The sequence below is a fragment of the Malaclemys terrapin genome, chromosome 9 (assembly GCF_027887155.1).
Source record: "Malaclemys terrapin pileata isolate rMalTer1 chromosome 9, rMalTer1.hap1, whole genome shotgun sequence".
Lineage (NCBI taxonomy): Eukaryota > Metazoa > Chordata > Testudines > Emydidae > Malaclemys > Malaclemys terrapin.
In genome coordinates this window covers 56009021-56028466 of record NC_071513.1, presented here as the reverse complement: position 1 = coordinate 56028466, position 19446 = coordinate 56009021, and the positions used below count along the sequence as shown (strand labels likewise).

General features: G+C 48.1%; 1 protein-coding gene across 3 annotated transcripts in view; it reads left to right on the top strand.

The window, feature by feature from the left end:
* The window catches only part of VPS8 (VPS8 subunit of CORVET complex), a 258292-nt gene that overhangs the window by 62962 nt on the left and 175884 nt on the right, over positions 1-19446 (top strand). For all 3 annotated transcript variants that reach the window (XM_054038927.1, XM_054038926.1, XM_054038925.1), the window contains exons 15-20: positions 572-646; positions 7404-7439; positions 10080-10170; positions 12113-12159; positions 15012-15101; positions 16766-16812. In XM_054038927.1, coding sequence (XP_053894902.1) covers positions 572-646; positions 7404-7439; positions 10080-10170; positions 12113-12159; positions 15012-15101; positions 16766-16812 — 386 coding nt within the window. The remainder of the gene's footprint in view (positions 1-571; positions 647-7403; positions 7440-10079; positions 10171-12112; positions 12160-15011; positions 15102-16765; positions 16813-19446) is intronic.

Below are 19446 nucleotides of genomic sequence, written 5' to 3'. Positions count from 1 at the left end.
AACCCAGGGGATGGAGGAAGTGAGGATGATAATTTGGTAGGGGATATTCTTTCCTTGGAGTCCATATTTAACAAACATCCTGGCTGATGCTCAGGGCACTCTCCTATTGAAGATTTCATCCTTCTATGTTTTATCTTCTTTTTTTCCTTTCTCTCTCTGGCCTTAACTAGGTAAACCTGAGCAGAAATGCCTTGTATTGTGAAATAAGAAGACTGAATTACTCTGAATTGCCATTTCTCATGAGATTTTTCTTTCTTTTAGCTTCCTGGTGGTGTCTTGTGAACACAGTAATTGTCATCACTGACACGTGAGAGACAGTGTTCCCTGCACTGAATGACTTTTCCAGTGAAGTACGAGTTAGCATCTGTTAAAGGGGTTGGATGGCTAGGTCTCCAGCTCCACTTCATGTGTACAGCATGACTGGGAAAACTGCTATCTCCTCCCCAAATCTTGTTTTATTTCTTCATTGCTAAATGTCTCCAGGGTTTAGTTACAGCCACATGTCATTTATGTTCACTGAAAATAAAAATAAAAGCAGCTTGTGCTGGAGTAAATGTTATATTTTTCCCAGGCCCTGGTTGGAGAGAAAGCATGTTACCAGTCCATCAGCAGCTGTGGTGGTCAAATCTTCTATCTTGGCACAAAGGTAAATGCAGACAGCTCTCAGGAAATGTAATGCACTTTCAAGAGTAAGGTGGCTTTAGTGATCCAAATGAGTGTTTGTATCTAGTGAAAGAAATGTTCTGCAAGGGAGATTGCTGAAAGATGTCAGTGGAGCTGCAGTCTTACCTCTGATGAAGCTTTAGGACATGGGGCTGTAAAAGGGGAGGTTTTGTAGGCAGTAATTCTAGTGTTGTTTATTTTAAGTTTCCTGAATCCAGTCTGGTCTTAGCCCAGGCATGTGCTGAAGTAGCAGCTGGGATTACAGTCCCTGCTGAGTGCTACTTCAGAATAAATGTATAGTGGGTAAAATGTCAAATGAAATATACAGAAATTAACAAGTCCCTCCTTTACAAGAAGCACTAGAGTGAATGGAACTGGTGAAAAGTGAGAGAGGCCGAATCCTAACATATGGAACAATAAGATACATCCTTGTGCTTGGTGTCCTCCATTCTCTCAAATGTAGGTCAGTGTTAAGCAGAATCTTGTAGGAACATTTTGGAAACTATAAACTTGCTATATAATAGCTGGTAGGAAATTCTCCTGTTTGGAGTGGTGTCCAGTCTCTGAAGAGTAATTGCAGCCTCTTTGTATCACTGGGACACTATAATGTATGTGTGGGTGTAGTGAGGTTGAGACTCACCATGTGGCACCTCCTGCTGGCCACCTTGGGAATTAGCTCTTCAGCCTCCGAAGCGCCCTCTGCTGGCCGATGACTCGCCTGCCTTAGGACCCCGGTGCCCTTTACCTAGGGGCTCTGGGTCTCCCCTCCCAGGGGAACCCCCAACCCTCTCACCCACCTTGCTGCAGTGGCTACTGCTAGTCATCATCTAGTCCCCACTCACTGGGGCAAACTGCAGTCTGTCATGGCCACTCATCATTGGCAAGGAGGTTAGACCAGCTGCCTCTGCTTATTTCTGGGCTTCACCTCCCAGCCCCAGTACCTGCATAGGCCTTTATCAAGGCCTCAGCCTGGGGAGTTGCTAGGCTAGAGCTCCCCAGCTCCTCTTGCCTTTCCCCAGCCCTGCTCTACTCCTGGTACCCTGAGCTCCCAGGCAGTAAGGTCCTTCTCTCTCCACAGCTAGAGAGAGAATCCTCAGCTCCTGGCCCCCAGCCCTCTTACAGGGCCAGCTGGGCCCTAATTGAGCTGGCCACAGCTGTGGCTGCTTTCACTCCTTTTCCCAGCCACAGCCCTTTCCAGGGCTGCTTTCAACCCCAGTTCTGCAGGAGTGACGCAGCCACCCCACTACAGTCCTCTTGGGCTGCCCTGCTGGCTGGAGCCCTCCCTCTCTGGCTGCTCTGGGCTGCTGCTGCTGGCTGGAGCTCTCTCCTTCCCTTCCTGAGCTGCTATTGCTTCTGCTGGCTGGAGTCTCCCTCCCTGGACTACCGCTGCTGTGCTGCTGAGTTGGGGGGGCTTGCTGGCCTGCCCCTCCCCCCCGCCTCTGGAGGGAGAAGCATGGGCCCCACCACCACCTAAGGGTCCCTCCTGCCTGGCCGGCTGGCTGCTGCTCGCCGTCGAGGAGACCGAAGAGGAGGATTCCTACCAAGGGACATTGTGGAGGGGGTTTGTTTACAAACTGGGTGACTCTTAACATCTCTGCTCCTGGGGTGGTGGTGACTCCTGTTGCTGTTGAGGGGAGCGTGGGGGAGAGGCGTGGAACCCTCCCCCTCGCCCATCTGCTACCCCCTGCCACCACCTCGCATACAACCTGGACCTGCTCTTCGCCCCTCAACGGGCTGTTTGTTCCCCCCCCTTTCACCACCTGGGACTGTTTGCAGCAGTGAGCATCAAGAATTGAGCTACACAAGTGCACGTGGGCGCACGTACCTCTCCATCTTGGACTTACCCTACCCCCCTAGCTGCGTTTGGCTGGTGAGGCCTCCTCCCTGCTGTGCCCCCCCGACCCCCCTGTGGTTAGTTTGCCCCTCCCCACCTGCAGCCTGCCCTGCTTGCCACCTGCTTTGACCCTCTAGGGGTTTTTGTTTCTGTTGGTTTGCCTGCCCCGCCCTAGCCCTTCAGTATTTACCTGCCGCACCCCAAACTTTGGGCTTTGGTTTGGTTGCCCGCCCCGCGCTTCCCCTTGTAGTTCCTGCCTGTGATTTTTGCCTGGCCCCTTTCTTTTTCCTCTGCCCTCCCTTGTCCCCCCCAGTTCGGTTCCCCTTAACCATGCACCCATGCCCCCTCCATTAGTGCTTGTGCCCCCTTTCGGTTGCCCCACACACACACTGGTCACAGCCCCCACACTGATATTGTAGTCCCTCCCCTTCCCAGTGCAGCCGGAGGAGCCGGTATCCCTACCCAGTACCTGTGCCCCCTTCTTTTGTCCCTGCGTACCCCACCGCTGGCACCCTCCTCCCCTGCCCGCAGCCTAGCAGAGAGGAGCGGTTGCTTCTTCCCTCTCCCTCGCTCCCCCCTACAGTTCCCCGCCCACCGGTGTCCTCCTTCCCTGAACACAGCTTAGCAGGGAGGAGTGGTTAGCCCCGTTCCCTCTCCCCCATCCCCACTGCTGGACCCTCCTCCCCTGCCTGCAGCCTAGCAGGGAGGAGCGGCTGTTTCTTCCTCCTACCCCAGGGGCGCCCTCCTTCTCTATAGACGGCCTAGCAGGGAGGAATGGTTAGCCCCATTCCCTCTCCCTATCCTCCCTGTGTACCCTGGATCCTCACATGTGCCTGGTCCTGGGCGGGGACTTCAACACCACCCTCGAAGACTGGGACTGCTCAGGAGTCGAGAAATCCCAGGCGGCCGTGGGCGTCTTCAGGGAGATCGTGGACCATCACTCCCTGGTGGACGTCTGGCGCGACCACCGCCCAGACGATGACACCATCTTCATCTATGTCCAGGTGGAGGACAATCGGTCGCGCCACTCCTGGTTGGATCGCATTTATTTCTCACATTTCTATGTGGCTCGGGCCCACGCCTCCGGCTGGCCCCGTTCTCAGATCACCACCTGCTGACTGTGACAGCCTCTCTCAGTTTGGAGAGGCTGGGGCCAGCATATTGACATTTTAACAACAGCTTGCTGGAGGACGTGGGCTTCGTGGCATCCTTCTGGGAGTTCTGGTGGGGGCAGCGGCCCGCCTTTCCCTTGGCAAGGCGGTGGTGGGATGTGGGAAAGGTGTGTGCATGGCTCTTCTGCCGCGACTACTCCTGGGGCACCAGCTGGCAGAGATGCGGTAATAGGGCAGTTGGAGTGGGAGGTCTTAGAGCTAGAGAGGTGTCTAGCCTCCGGCCCCGAGGATCCACCCTCTGTGCAGCATACCGGGAGGATCATCGGGCTCGGGGTGCCTTTGTTCAATCCCACATCCGTCTCCTTCGGAAGATGGATCACAGCTCCCGCTTCTTCTATGCCCTGGAGAAAAAGAGGGGGGGCTAAAAAGCATGTCACCACCTGCCTCCTGATGGAGGACGGCGCCCCCCTCACGGATCCGGAGGAGATGCGTGGAAGGGCCAGGGCCTTTTACGCCAGCCTTTTCTCCCCGGACCCAACCGACGCTGAAGCCTGCAGGGTGCTCTGGACCGAACTCCCCACGGTCAGTGCGGGCGACCGAGACCGGCTGGAGCTGCCCCTCTCTCTCTCTCTCTCTCTCTGGCCGAGCTCTTGGAAGCCCTCCATCTCACTCCCACCAACAAATCCCCGGCATGGACGGGCTGACCGTGGAGTTCTACCGCGTGTTCTGGGACGTCCTCGGCCCGGACCTTGTCACCGTCTGGGCTGAGTCCTTGAAAAGCGGGGTCCTCCCTCTCTCGTGCAGGCGGCCCGTGCTCGCCTTATTGCCGAAGAAGGGGGACCTCCGCGACCTACGAAATTGACGTCCCATCTCGCTCCTCAGCACGGACTATAAGGTCGTAGCGAAGGCCATCTCACTGTGGCTGGGGCGTAGGGATGGTCTGTTGTTCACCCTCCTGTCCCTAGACCAGGAGAAGGCGTTCGACAGGATGGACCACGGGTATCTCCTGGGCACTCTGCAGGCGTTTGGCTTCGGGCCCCAGTTCGTGGGCTTTCTCCAGGTGCTGTACGCTGAGGCGGAGTGTCTGGTCAGGCTCAACTGGACCCTGACCAAGCCGGTCAGCTTCGGGTGGAGAGTACGGCAGGGGTGCCCCCTCTCGGGCCAGCTGTACGCTCTGGTGATTGAGCCCTTCCTCTGTCTCCTCCGCCGGAGGTTGATGAGGTTGGTGCTTCGGGAGCCGGAGCTGTGGCTGGTCCTGTTGGCATACGCCGACAACGTGCTCCTCGCGGTCCAGGACCTGGGCGACCTGGTGCGGGTGGAGGCCTGCCAGACTGTTTACTCAGCAGCCGCCTCCACCCGGGTCAGCTGGGTCAAGAGCTCTGGCCTGGTGGTTGGGGACGGGTGGCAGGCGAGCTCCTTCCCATCTGCTCTTCAAGCCATCCGGTTGAGTGCGGGTCCGCTGCTCTGTCTTGGCATTTATCTATCCAGCACGCATCCTTATCCGCTGGAGAACTGGCAGGATTTGGAGGCCAGGGTGGGTGAGCGGCTGCGGAGATGGACAGGACTGCTCGGTGTCTCTCCCCGGGAGAGGATGGCCCTGGGGTTCTTCTGGTCGGGGCTGCCCTGGGTCTCTGCAGGGGTTTTGGGTCTTCCCCTGGAGGAGGGAGGACAGGGCCTGGTCTGCCTTCGCAGCCAGGTCCATGTCTTCCACCTCCAGGCGCTGCAGAGACTCCTTTATGGTGCGGGTAGTCCGGTGTGGAGCACGTTGGCGCACGCCTTCCTCCGTCGCCTCCAAGGGCTCCAATATGACGGGCAGCTCTTTTTTCTCCACCTGAGGGGTCTTCCGAGAGACCTTTCAGAGCTGCCAGTCTTCTACCAGGACCTCCTCCAGACCTGGAAGCTCTTTTTGGCAACCAGGTCCTTTGTGGCCACTGAGGGGGTGGACCTCCTCGCGGAGCCCCTGCTACACAACTCCGATCTACATGTGCAGGTGGCAGAGTCTCCCTCAGTGCGCCAGAGGTTGGTCCTGGCAGAAACCACTAGGGTCGGAGACCTCCTGGACTATGACGGGGGGGGACTGGGTGGATCCCCATGTGCTCAGTCGGCACATGGGGCTCTCCACCCTTCTGACCCACCTGCGCATACTCCAGGGGGTGGAGGCCACCTTGTCACTCGTTTCTCTCGTCTTCCTGCAGTGGGCCCTGCAAGAGGGCGCTCCCCGCCCACCCCTCACCCCGGGCCCTCCGGACATTTTTATTTGGCCCCTGTTCCATGAGCTCCCACACCCAGAGCCAGCTGCACACCCTACAGCCAGTCCAGTTCCAAACCACGCCTAGAGGCCAACTGTACACGCTCGTGCTCCACACACTGCATTTCCTCACCCTTGTGTCCCACCCCGACACCAAATGGCGGGACTATCTTCCATCTAAAGGGGGTGAGGAGCCCCGGTGGGCCAGCCTTTATTCCACCTTGGTCCCACGGCCTGCCGGGGACATCAGTTGGCGGCTCCTTAATGGAGCCGTGAGCACAGGCGTGTACCTGGCGCGGTTCACATCCGTACCCGAGGCCTGCCCCTTTTGCGGCATGAGGGAGAACCTGGCGCATGCCTATCTTGAATGTGCCAGGTTGCAGCCCCGATTCCAGTTCCTCCAGAACCTCTTGTGGAGGTTCTGGCTGCACTTTTCCCCGCTCCTGTTCCTTTTTGCACACCCCATCCTTGGCCCCATGCAGTCACGAGACCTCCTCTTCAACCTCCTCCTGGCCCTGGCCAAACTCTCCATCTACACTACCAGGAGGAGGATGCTGGACAAGGGGGCGTTCTGCCACTGTGGGGCCTATTTCTGTTCTTCCCTAGTTTCATGTATCCGGGCAGAGTTCCACTGTGCAGTGTCCGCTGGCTCCCTCAACACCTTTGAGGAGCAGTGGATGCTGTCCGGGGTTCTTGCTCGGTGTCCCCATCCGGTACCCTCATTTTGAACCTATGACCTTCACCTCAGTCCCTGTTTTTCTCATTTGTTGTCCCCCGTAATCACTTGGTCCCTGAGTCCAGTGGTCTCTCCCGCTAGGCTGGGGGAGGGGCCTTTAGAAGTGGGCAGGCTTGCGCCCGCTCACCTCCCAGGTTTCCCAATAAGACTACAGTGCGAATCCATAGATTGTTACCAGGGCTGGCTCTAGGCACCAGCAAAACAAGCTGGTGCTTGGGGCGGCACATTTTTAGGGGCGGCATGGCCGGTGCCAGAATGCCGCCCCTAAAAATGTGCCCCGGCCGCCCTAGCTCACCTCCGCTGCTGCTGCCACGACGCGCGAAACAGCTGATTCGCGCGCCGCTACTCCCCCTCCCTCCCAGGCTCTCAAACCTGGGAGGGAGGGGGAGATCCCGAGCGGCCGTTTTGCGCGCCGCTGCTCCCTCTCCGTCCCAGGCTTGAGAGCCTGGGAGGGAGGGGGAGAAGCGACGCCCGTGCCACGGCCACTTGGAGTCTCCCCATCCCTCCCAGGCTCTCAAACCTGAGGGGGGGAGACTCCGAGTGACCGTGGCGCTGCTTCTCCGCTTCCCTCCCTCCCTCCCTCCTAGGCTTGAGAGCCTGGGGGGAGGAGGCAGGGCTGGGGATTTGAGGAAGGGGCGGAGTTGAGGCGGGGTCGGGGGTGGGATAATTAAGTAAGGGGTGGGAGGCGGCCAAAATTGTGTTTGCTTTGGGCGGCAAAAATCCTAGAGCCGGCTCTGATTGTTACTCATGAACAACTGCCCGTAAAGGAATATCTCCCTTCCTGATGGTTTTTGTTTCTTTTTTTTATAGTCTGTTCATGTGATGATGATAAGGAGCTGGAGAGAGGTAAGTCAAGAGAGGAGCCATGTATGTTTTTTAATAAACTGCGTGAATTGTTTAAAAGTAGCTTGATGGCGGAGAGAAACTTCAGGACTAATAGAATTTTTAAAGTATAATCTGATTAGAGTGTTCAGAATTTATATAATAGCTACATATCCAGCTATGTCCCAAGAATAGCTTTTTACCACAATATGCTTTGGGGCAATTTCCAGCATATACTTGGGTACTGAATAGGAATTGTATTTTTTTCTCTCCCTTATCTTCTTTGCAAAAATATTTTAATGTCTTGAAATGTTTCCACCTTCACTGACTTGAAAGAGGTACAGTATGTATTCAGTTTACAATTATACAGTCCTCTGTAGTATAAGTCAATTACCATTGAGGGTAATTAACCATTGAAACAATTTACCTAGGATCATGATGGATTCTCCATCACAGACAATTTTAAAATGAAGATTGGAAGTTTTTCTAAAAGATCTGCTCTAGGCATTATTTTGGGGAAGTTCTATGGTCTGTGTTGTCCAGGAGTCAGGCTAGATGATCACAATGGTTCCTTCTGGCATTGGAATCTATGAACCAGCCAGTGATAAAAGCATAGGCTTGTTTTAGGTTAGAGAGACCAGGAGAACTTAGTGCACAGTAAAAGGAAAAGTAAGCGCCAGCCAATCATAGCAGCATGGGCTTCTTTTAAATCCCCACATCCCAGAGTGCTGAGGCCTCAGTACCTTTGAAGTTACTCCTGGGGCTCTACCCTAAGCATAAGGACAGGTTAGTGAATGGAACTATCTGCCAGGGAAGCCTGGGGAATTATTTTTGCTGCACTGCAATGGTGGGCTATAGAGGACTTGTGAGACATCCCTTCAAACAAATCTCTGGAGCCAATTCTGACCCCCTTCCTGGTCCTAATTACACTGCTCCAGTGGTACACAGAAGGCATTAAAGGTACCACAACCAGCCTGTGGGGGAGAGGAGTTTCCCTGGTATAGATGCAGAGTAGGGCCAGCTTTATACTGCATTCTCACAGCCCCCAGTGTAAGGGCTGTGCCAGGGGAGTGCTATCCAAACTCTGGGTTGCGGCGCAGTCTGGGTAAGGCTGCTGTAAATTAGGGCTAGTCTATGCTACTGCTTAAATCGATCTAACTTAGGCCACTCGGGTGTGAAAAGACACCCCCCTGATTGAGGCAAGTTAGATTGACCTAAGCCAGGGGTTCTCAAACTGGGGGTCAGGACCCCTCAGGGGGTCGCAAGGTGTCAGGTGAAACCCGGCTTCACCTCCAGCATTTATAATAGTGTTAAATATTTAAAAAGTATTTTTAATTTATAAGGGGGGTTGCCCTCAGAGGCTTGCTGTGTGAAAGGGGTCACCACCACAAAAGTTTGAGAACCACTGACCTAAGCACTGTCTACACTGGTGCTATGTCGGCGGGAGATGCTCTCCCGCCGACATAGCTTCCGCTTCTCACTGAGGTAGAATAATTATGTCAACAGGAGAGCTCTCTCCCGTCAACATAGCATGTCTTCACCAGATGCACTACAGTGGTGCAGCTGCGCTGATGTATCTCTGTAGTGTATACTTAGCTCTGTAGTGTATACTGCACCTCCTGTTCACCTGCATCTCAGAATCTCGGGGACAAATTATCTTGCTTGCTTTGGCCAAACTGAGGAGATGTGGTCCAAATGAGGAAGTGGAAACACAATGCATTCACTGCTTACGCGGGGTCTGAAAACCTCTAAGTCAGATACAGACTGACTAGTTGCTGGTTTAAACCTTTCCAGACCACTGTACCCCTTTCAGGATTCTGATTTGTCTTGTGTATTCCCAAGTTACACCACACTTAAAAACTACTTGCTTACAAAATCAGACATAAAAATACAAAAGTGTCACAGCATGCTATTACTGAAAAATTGCTTATTCTCATTTTTACCATATAATTGGAATAGAAATATTGTACTTACATTTCAATGTATAGTATATAGAGCAGTATAAACAAGTCATCTGAGAAATTTTAGTTTGTACTGACTTGACTAGTGCTTTTTATGTAGCCTGTTATACAACTAGGCAAATATCTAGCTAAGTTGATGTACCCCCTGGAAGACCTCTGCGTAACCCATGGGGTACCCATACCTCTGGTTGAGAACCACTGGTTTAAATGACAGTGGATAAAATCTTGGTCCTGTTGAAGTCCGGGGCAAAACTTTTTTTATTGTCTTAAATAGGGCCAGGATTTCACCCCAATTGTTTAAAATTCAAAATCTCTGAAATTATTTCTGTTAAAATGCTTGGCCTTATATGTCTAAATCTGTGTTTCTCAACCTCTTCCAGGTTGACAACCCCTTATTTGAAATAAAAAAAATTCCTCTACCTTCTTACATTTACTACAAGAGTAAAAAATGTATCCATAATAAGCCTTTGTAATCTATTTGTAGTTTTGAGAGGCTGACAGAATACTTGACCTAGAAAGGTAAGTGGGGGAGCAAGATTTTCTTTGCTTGAGATTGTAATAGTTTTCAATGCCTTGAAAGACAATTGTGTGGATCTCATCACTTGCCTGGGGGTCACGACCCACCGGTTGGGAAACACTGGCTTAAAGGATTGCTGTTCTGGAATTCTGAGGAGTCCCATATTGCTTGTACATCTAATTTTAGAGAGTGGATCACCTTTTGAAACAAGACTGTCTTACTGAGGCCCTGGCTCTAGCGTGGTCTTTTCATGAAGGTAAAGCAAAGGCTGTAGTAGGTAAGTTAATTTTAAAGCAATGGGGTAGCTTTTATACAAATGCACACAGAAGCAAGCATTATTCAAAAGAAATTAAAGCGAGAATTGTATCAGAGAAGAATAAAAAGCTCTTGTAGTTTGAATGCGACTAGAATGATGCAAATGTGTTGACCATGGGCTGACTGGTTTTTGCAGAGTTGGGCAGTTTCCTAGTAAAGTCTTCTCTCCTTCTAGTAATTAGCTGTTTTAAGGCAAAGCACCTCCCCCACCCCTACTGGCTTATGGGGTAATTACACCTTTACCTCGATATAACGCTGTCCTCTGGAGCCAAAAAATCTTACCGCGTTATAGGTGAAACCGCATTATATCGAACTTGCTTTGATCCACCGGTGTGTGCAGCCCTGCCCCCCCCCCGGAATGCGGCTTTACCGCGTTATATCCGAATTCGTGTTGTATCGGGTCGCGTTATATCTGGGTAGAGGTGTATTTCCATCTGCTTTCACTTTCCTGGAAAAGTACAATTGTAAAGAATGTGGCTCTTGGAAAATGAGGCTTGTAATAGGGGATTACTGAAAAGCAGTGTTTCATATCTTGCTAGAAGGTTCCCAGGGCTCCAAGGAAGTGTTTATATGAATTTTTAAAAATGTCAGAGGCCCCTGGTGATTAAAAATGCACAAGAGGGGCAAGGTGGCGCATTTTCACTTACGCGCAGGCATGACTAAGGAGCCAGCATAGATAGCTTCTATGCAGGGGATTGCTAGGACAGCTGGAAAGCACACTAGTTCAGTGCTTCCCTGCAGTTGTGCTAGTTGGTGGAGTTTTTTTGAGGTCCTATTGGGTACTAAAGTAACACCCTCTCCTCTAAGTGTCCTTCGCTGATGAAGTATGTTACATATGCCTGTGCCTGCTTTGCTGAATTTCACCAATGAACTATAATTTGTATGGTTCGCCTTAAGTTTTCTCTAAATAATTTTTTGATGGATTTTGACAGGTTGCTCTTTTTTTAAGCTCCAGGACATAGTCAAATATCCTTTTGTGTATATATCCTTGTATATCTTTGTAATACAGTATAATTTCAGAATTACAAACACCTTGGGAATGGAGGTTGTTCGTAACTCTGAACAAAATGTTATAGTTGTTCTTTCAGAAGTTTACAACTGAACATTGACGTAATACAGTTTTGAAACTTTACTATGCAGGAAAAAAGTGCTGTTTTGAACCATCTTAATTTTAATGAAATAATCATTAAAACTTTTACTTTATTTTTTTGTTAGTAGTTTATGTTTAACAGTACTATACTGTACATTATTTGTTTTTTCATCTCTGCTGCTGCCTGATTGTATACTTCTGGTTCCAAATGAGGTGTCTGGTTGACCGGTCAGTTAATTACTCTGTTCATAACTCTGAGGTTCTACTGTACTTGAGTAAATGAAAATAACAAATTTTAGTTTCTACACATCACAATTTTCAATGTACAGAGGAATTGCATATTTTTATTGGGATATATGTATTTTGCACTTGTAGTGCAGTAAATTAGCCCCTTTCATGCAAAGATCTCAAAGCATCTTATGAGTACGGTAATAATTATACCTCACAAAACTAATCTAAGGGATTATAAACATGCAGGTAATGACTTAGTTACCTAAAACTCAATCAGGAGGATTTGAATAGGGCAGTATCAGAACAGGGCCCTTTCAAAATCTTTTTTCTAAAACAATCAATGAAGAAATTAACTTAATCTTCATGTGAAGTGTAGGTTTCGTTTGGTAATGTGAAGGGCCTGTCTGTATGAGGTGTGTCTAGGTATGTTCAGGATATCTGGACACCTGCAGCTAAAGGGTTACAGCAGTTACGTATTCGATAATCTCTGAGTTTTGGGAGCTGAAATGAGTCCTCACTTCCATTTGCATATTGATTACGAAAAGGAACCTTTGTTTTTGTTTCTTTTTGTGTTCCTTTACAGGGTTGTCTGGGGATGGCAATAAGCGAAAGGCTGTCATTGCAGACCGAGTGAGTTCCAAATCCCAATTTCATATGTATTGATACCACTTTTCATTTACCCCACAACTATTTATGAAATAATTGGCTTCTGTCCTCCAAAAATCTCTGTGGGTGTGCATATGTGGATTGTGATTTTTTTTTTTAAATCATGAGCTTTATTTTAAAAGAGAACTAATTAGAAACTAGTGATAGGGTACACTGACAGACCGTATACTTCAGGTAAAAGCTACTTGTAGGATGTGGTATCTAGCATGCCCCAAATTTCTGCCTCTTGGCACTTCACCGGTACCAGAGTCCCATTGCCCAGCCAGTATGTATCCTTCAAGAATTGGACTTCACTACTCCAATATTGGCAGCTATCCTGCATGTACCTAACCTGACTTCCAGTGGGTATCTTAAATGTGCCTGTACCTGTAAAATAATCCCTTCAGTTGACATTGCCCAGTTGCCCGAGTCTTGTTTTTTGCGGGCAAATATTTATTTGCAGCAAAGATCAGTTCAGAGGTAACTTAAATATTTAACCTGCCCTCAGACTCCTGAACATCCCTTTGTTCGCAGGCACAGAGGCTTTCCCAAACCAACTATCCCCAGTGTGTTTTTAAACAGTGAAAATCTATGGCAAGGATTGGCAACCTTTGGCACATGGCCCGTCAGGGAAATCCGCTGTCGGGCCGGGCCGGTTTGGTTACTTGCAGCGTCGGCCGAGGGATGTGCTGGCTGCCGCTTCCCGCAACCTCCATTGGCCTGGAGCGGTGAACCGTGGCCAGTGGGAGCTGCGATCGGCCAAACCTGCAGACGCTGCAGATAAACAAACCGGCCTGGCCCCACCCCACCAGCGGATTTCCCTGATGGGCCGCATGCCAAAGGTTGCCGATCCCTAGGGTGACCAGCTGTCCCGATTTTATAGGTATGGTCCTGATTTTTGGGTCTCTTTCTCACATAGGCACCTATTACCCCCCCACCTCTTGTTCCGATTTTTGACACTTGCTATCTGGTCAGCCTACCAATCTCTGATCTATGGCAATAGTTTGATGTAAATAGTGGGAGTCTTTTATATTGGAGAAATGACTTTCATTTATCCTGAGCAAAACCAGGAAGCTGCTACATTTGGAACACATGCATCTTGTTAGTTGTGAAGAGTCTGTTTCAGCTTCCACCCGTTTCCCATTCCTACTTTTTGTACCAACAATCAAGAAAAAGCAAACAGAGGGACATGCAGAGTAGACATTCTGGCAGCCTCTATTTATATTATAGAAAGCATTTATACGCTTGGATGTCCTTGGTAGAACAAAACCAGGAATTTTTTGATAGGATGAGAATCCTTCAGCTGTCTGACCATCGAAAGGCTCAGTTCAAAGCTGAAATCTCAGTGGAGGAAGCAGAATGCTGTTGGCCCCAACTGCCATTAGAAGCATTTTCAGAGAAATTCTTGCTCAGGTCCTGTGGTCTTAGGCTGTGTTAGAGGGCTTTCCCTTCACTCCCTCCCCTGGTTTTTGTCACACACACAGACAGACAGAAAGCAGAAGACCAGAAGTTCCAAGTGCAAGCAATGCAATGTTTATTGGGGTTAGTTCCAAGCAATCATATCCATAGCTCTACACGCCAGCAGAGTCTGTTCCCCAGTGTTCGGTTCCCAGTTCTGACCCAACAGAGCATTACCCTGTTTCCCCCTTCCCAGCTCTGACACCGCAGAGCCTTGCTTGTGTCCCTGTTCCCCATTCCCTCCTTCTTATCAGGCCCAAATATACCTGCAGTGCATGCCCCTAGTTGCACTCTTTACAGCTTATGATCATGTTCCATATTTGGAGGCTTGTGAGTGGAGTTTTCATCCCACTTCTTTTGTATCCCATGGGAGGGGTAAAGAATGAGGTTGTGCTCTGGCCAAGGCCAGGCTTTTCTTTGGCTTTGTGTTTCTTATGCCCTCCCCTTTGCCCCTCCTAACTGGTTGCTTGACCTTGACTTGAGAGAAGAGTCAGGCAGCCTTCCAGTGTATGCTCGTATGTTCTACTCCCACCGTACCCTGTAATATTTTAGCTGTGCTGTTTCTTATCTTATCTCTTTCTCATTGTACTAACAAACCCATCTAGCTGGGCAGAAGCAAGGTCTTTATCCTTTGTTCACACGCATTAGTATAAGATATATGTGAATATATAGATTATAAGCGTATCAAAAATCAAATTGGGTTGGGGCACGGGAGGGGGTCAGGGGTGCAGTCTCTGGGGGGCGCTTACCTCAAGTTGCTCCCAGAAGCAGCGGCTCCTACATGGAGGTGCGGCCAGGTGGCTCTCTGTGCTGCCCCGTTCACAGGTGCCACCCCTGCAGCTCTCATTGGCTGGGAACCACAGTTGCAGGGACGGTGCTTGGGGGCTCCGGGGCTTCCCCCACCCCTGGCTGCCCCATGCGTAGGAGTCAGATGGGGGATATGCCACTGCTTCCAGGAGCCGCACTGAGCGGGGCAAGCCCCCAACCCTGCTCCCTGTCGGGAGCTTGAGGGACAGATTAAAACATCTGGAGGGCCAGATGTGGCCCCCGGGTCATAGTTTGCCCACCCCTGCATTAGAGCTTTTCAAATAACATGTTTTTTCAAATAACATTTTTCAACGTGGCAAAGTGTGTTTTTCCTTAACCTCATTATTGGAAATGGCTGAACCGTTTTGGGTGAAATTTTGCAAAAAAAATTGTCTGAGGCACATACATGGCATGCAGAATTTCAGGTGGAACAGTTAATTTAGCAAAGTTTTATAACCAACTGAAAACAAGTTTTTATAATGGGAAATGTTGGGCAACATTAGTACGGTGGTGCTACCAACCCTGCTCATAGTAGTATGTGAGGAAAATTTCCCACTGTTCTCTTCATCTAGATGGTTGAAATCCTCTTCCATTATGCTGATCGAACTTTGAAGAAATGTCCTGACCAGGGAAAAATCCAAGTTATGGAGCAACACTTTCAGGTACAGCACTTTAGATGCTCTCTTGGTCAACGCTTTGCAATTTAGATTAAAATTGTAGCTTTTCTCTGAAAGTCATTGACTTTTTTATATAATAAGTTTTAAATGTTCTTGAAACATTCATGAAATGTGTGATTTCTTTGAGAAATTAGGTATTAGCTACTACTAGGTATTCTTAATTCAAGTATGACTGTTCTCATTTTCAATGCTTCTAATCTACACCAGTAGAAATAGACTGAATCCCCTGTGTGCTCTGTTAGGGTATGTAGCAATCCTCTACAGGCCAGCACCATAATTAGCTTGAGAGTTCTGGAGTATTCCAAAATCAGTCCAACAAACAGGAGTTTGTATATGGAATATTCCAGAACTGAAATGCTGTGGTGTTGAACAGCTCTTCCAGAAGGCAGTGAGCTCTTGGGACATGATGACCAGCAAATGACTCAACTTCCTAATTCTCTGGATGAAGAATAAGATGCTCCGCTCTGCATCTGGAGCACTGATGTGGCCTTCGGGAGGCTTCATTCAAATCTGCTTTCAAAGTTGTTACATTTTGTTATCTGTTCTTTAAAAGTTGAGCCTCTTTGAACAATGGCATAATTACACCTTAATTCGACCCTGGCTAGACAGGTGAAGATTGAGTATGTCAAGCTGAGCAGTGTCCAGAGATGAATTTGTGGAATTCTGGATACCCACAGCAGAGACTTGAGGGGTTCACAATGGAATGTGATCCCTTTGGGAAAAGTAAAAGCTTTGCCGAACAAGGTACCAGAGAGTGAGCTCTGCCACTGGACTTGGTTTTCTCAGGTGTTCCAGAGAAGGCTGTCCAGGCTAACAGGTACAGGTTTAAGGGTTCCTAGAACTCTCAGTAGAGGGGTAGCCTCACCCGCTGAATTAGGAGAAAATTTAGATATATTTTAATGTTCCAAAATGTTTAATCAGTCTGCCAACTCCTACTTCAGAAGACTTATGGAGAGGAAGAATAGCTGCCTTTTGTCTTCAACCATCTCTAATCCCCTCAGATGCCCCGGTTCTCAGTAATATTAAATGGGGCACCAGAATAATCTGGAACATACCTCAAAATTTTCCTCAAGAATTAACTCTTGTCCAGCTCTTTCAGAAACCTTTTCTGAAAATCCATTGCCACAAGAATCCAAATCAAACTCACTGGCCATTGTCTCCTTATTTTCCCTTTGTCCAGCTGAGCCCAAATCCCCTGTCACCCACTCATCAAGTATGGAAGATTTTTAAAAGGTCTTGAAACCTGCAAATTGAGATGCATACGTGTGTTGCTGTCATGTTTTGTCCTCGTACTCCTCCTCTGATACATCTTTGTCAATTTTGTCTGTATTGTGTCTGTAACAGCCTGCCTAACAGGGCCCAGATATGATTTGCAGTCTCTGTCAGCTGCTGTACTAAAATAAATTTTTTGTTACTGCTGGAATTTGGAAAGGCCTGTGATGTGGGTGTAGCTGTGGAGGAGTTACAGCTGTATAATTGTATCTTTTTGTCCAGGAAAATCAGGCTAATTGGGCAACTGCCTAAATGTGAGAGCTACCTGCTATTTGACTGTCATTGATTCTTCACAATATTGATCATATTGATAATGTATGCCATTTGACAGTACCTTTCATTGAGTTACTCACCCTTTCTTAATGGTCTTTCTACAGGATATGGTGCCTGTCATAGTCGATTACTGCCTTTTACTTCAGCGAACGTAAGAGAGTTTGCATGCTTGTCTGTCAGGTTAATGAAACCATAGGAATTGCAATCACAAATCAGGCCAGTGGCCCATCTAGTCCTGTATGTTCTGTCTCATGGTGACCTGCACAGGTGTTGAAAAACCTGATAGCTGACAATTATGGAGTAATATGCCAAAAGGGGAAGTTTGTTTTTAACCTCCTCCCTATTGCCAAGCCAGTTATGCAATAAAGTAGGAGGATTTATCACTTCTAATTTTTTTTAACCCTACCTGATGTAACTGACTTTCCTGTATCCATATAAATGTCCAAGACTTCTTTGAATTCCATCAATACACTTATATTTGATCGATCTATCCAATCTTTATAGCTTTTATGATGGAACTGGTCACCATACTATCTCAGCACCTCCATTCTAGATTTTTTTTTTCTTGCTAGCACTACTGTGAAATTAACTTGACAGATTTTTCCTTTTATGAATTTTCTACATTTCCCCCACCGAGTAATTTCTCATCCTTCGAACAAATGGCTTAGAACCCTAGGCTATGAATATTCATCCCAGTTCAAAAGTAATGTTTTTGGTTCATTCACCTTACACCCTTCTGGTAAAATTATTAAACCACAGTTTCAGTCTATGTAAGAGCAGGAAAATGTCACGTCAAGAAAATGAAAAGTTGACACTGCTTTAATTTTTCATTAAAAAATTTCTCATTTCCACTTAATCACTTTATTTAAAAAAAAAATCTGTTTACAGAGAGTTCTGTTTAGTTTACGTGCACGTTGCTTTCCCTCAATACTTCTCTTTATCTCCTCTAGTAAATCATCACTCACTTGCTTAGAAACCAAGTGCCACCCTTCCAACTCCAAGAATGAGATGAGATAGAATTGGAAAAGTTTCAGAGTAACAGCCGTGTTAGTCTGTATCCGCAAAAAGAAGAACAGGAGTACTTGTGGCACCTTAGAGACTAACAAATTTATTAGAGCATAAGCTTTCGTGGACTACAGCCCACTTCTTCGGATGCATATAGAGTGGAATAAATATTGAAGATATATACACACATACAGAGAGCATAAACAGGTGGGAGTTGTCTTACCAATTCTGAGAGACCAATTAAGAGGAAAGAGGAAAAAAAACTTTTGAAGTGATAATCAAGATAGCCCAGTACAGACAGTTTGATAAGAAGTGTGAGAATACTTACAAGGGGAGATAGATTCAATGTTTGTAATGGCTCAGCCATTCCCAGTCCTTATTCAATCCTTTGTTGATTGTGTCTAGTTTGCATATCAATTCCAGCTCAGCAGTCTCTCGTTGGAGTCTGTTTTTGAAGTTTTTCTGTTGTAATATAGCCACCCGCAGGTCTGTCACTGAATGACCAGACAGGTTAAAGTGTTCTCCCACTGGTTTTTGAGTATTTTGATTCCTGATGTCAGATTTGTGTCCATTAATTCTTTTGCATAGAGACTGTCCGGTTTGGCCAATGTACATGGCAGAGGGGCATTGCTGGCACATGATGGCATATATCACATTGGTAGATGCGCAGGTGAACGAGCCCCTGATGGTATGGCTGATGTGATTAGGTCCTATGATGATGTCACTTGAATAGATATGTGGACAGAGTTGGCATCGGGCTTTGTTACAAGGATAGGTTCCTGGGTCAGTGGTTTTGTTCAGTGATGTGTGGTTGCTGGTGAGTATTTGCTTTAGGTTGGGGGGTTGTCTGTAAGCGAGGACAGGTCTGTCTCCAAGATCTGTGAGATCTTATCAAACTGTCTGTACTGGGCTATCTTGATTATCACTTCAAAAGTTTTTTTTTCTCTTACTTAATTGGTCTCTCAGAATTGGTAAGACAACTCCCACCTGTTTATGCTCTCTGTATGTGTGTATATATATCTCTTCAATATTCCACTCTGTATGCATCCGAAGAAGTGGGCTGTAGTCCACGAAAGCTTATGCTCTAATAAATTTGTTAGTCTCTAAAGAGTCTAGTTAAAGTGATACAACTCCCCATTGTGGACACAGTTGAATTGATCTAGTGCTTGTACTGATCTATTTTATCCTATAGGGAAGGGAAATAAAGTTTTTTATATTGGTATAGCTGCATCCACCCCAGGAGTTGTGCTGGTTATAACTATATGGTTAAAAATCAAGCTAACCAAAATAGTTGTGTACAGAAACTGTGTGGACCTAGCACCTCTCTGACTTTATTTGGAGGCACTTCATTGTCTAATTTTCACCGTTCTTTGAAAAAACGGTTTCACCAGCTTCCAGTGGTGGATGTAGCCTCAGTGTTTAATGAGTGCATCACACCATTGGTTCTCTGCCAGGGGTTCGGGACCCCTGGGAGGCCGTGTGCAGGTTTCCAGGGGTTCATCGTGCATGGCCAGTGTTAAGACTTGCTAGGGCCCAGGGCAGAAAGCCAAAGCCCTGCTGTGCAGGACTGCAGCTTTGTGCCCCGAAGCCCACCACCTGTAGCTAAAGCTGAAGCCTGAGCAACTTAGCTTTGCGATGCCCCCTGTGGCAGTTGCCCTTTTTGCTACCCCTCAACGCCAGCCCTGGCTTTTATATGCAGAAAAACAGTTGTTGGGGCACAGCTGGGCCATGGAGTTTCTATACCATGTTTGAGGGTGGGGGGCTCAGGGGCTCAGAAAGA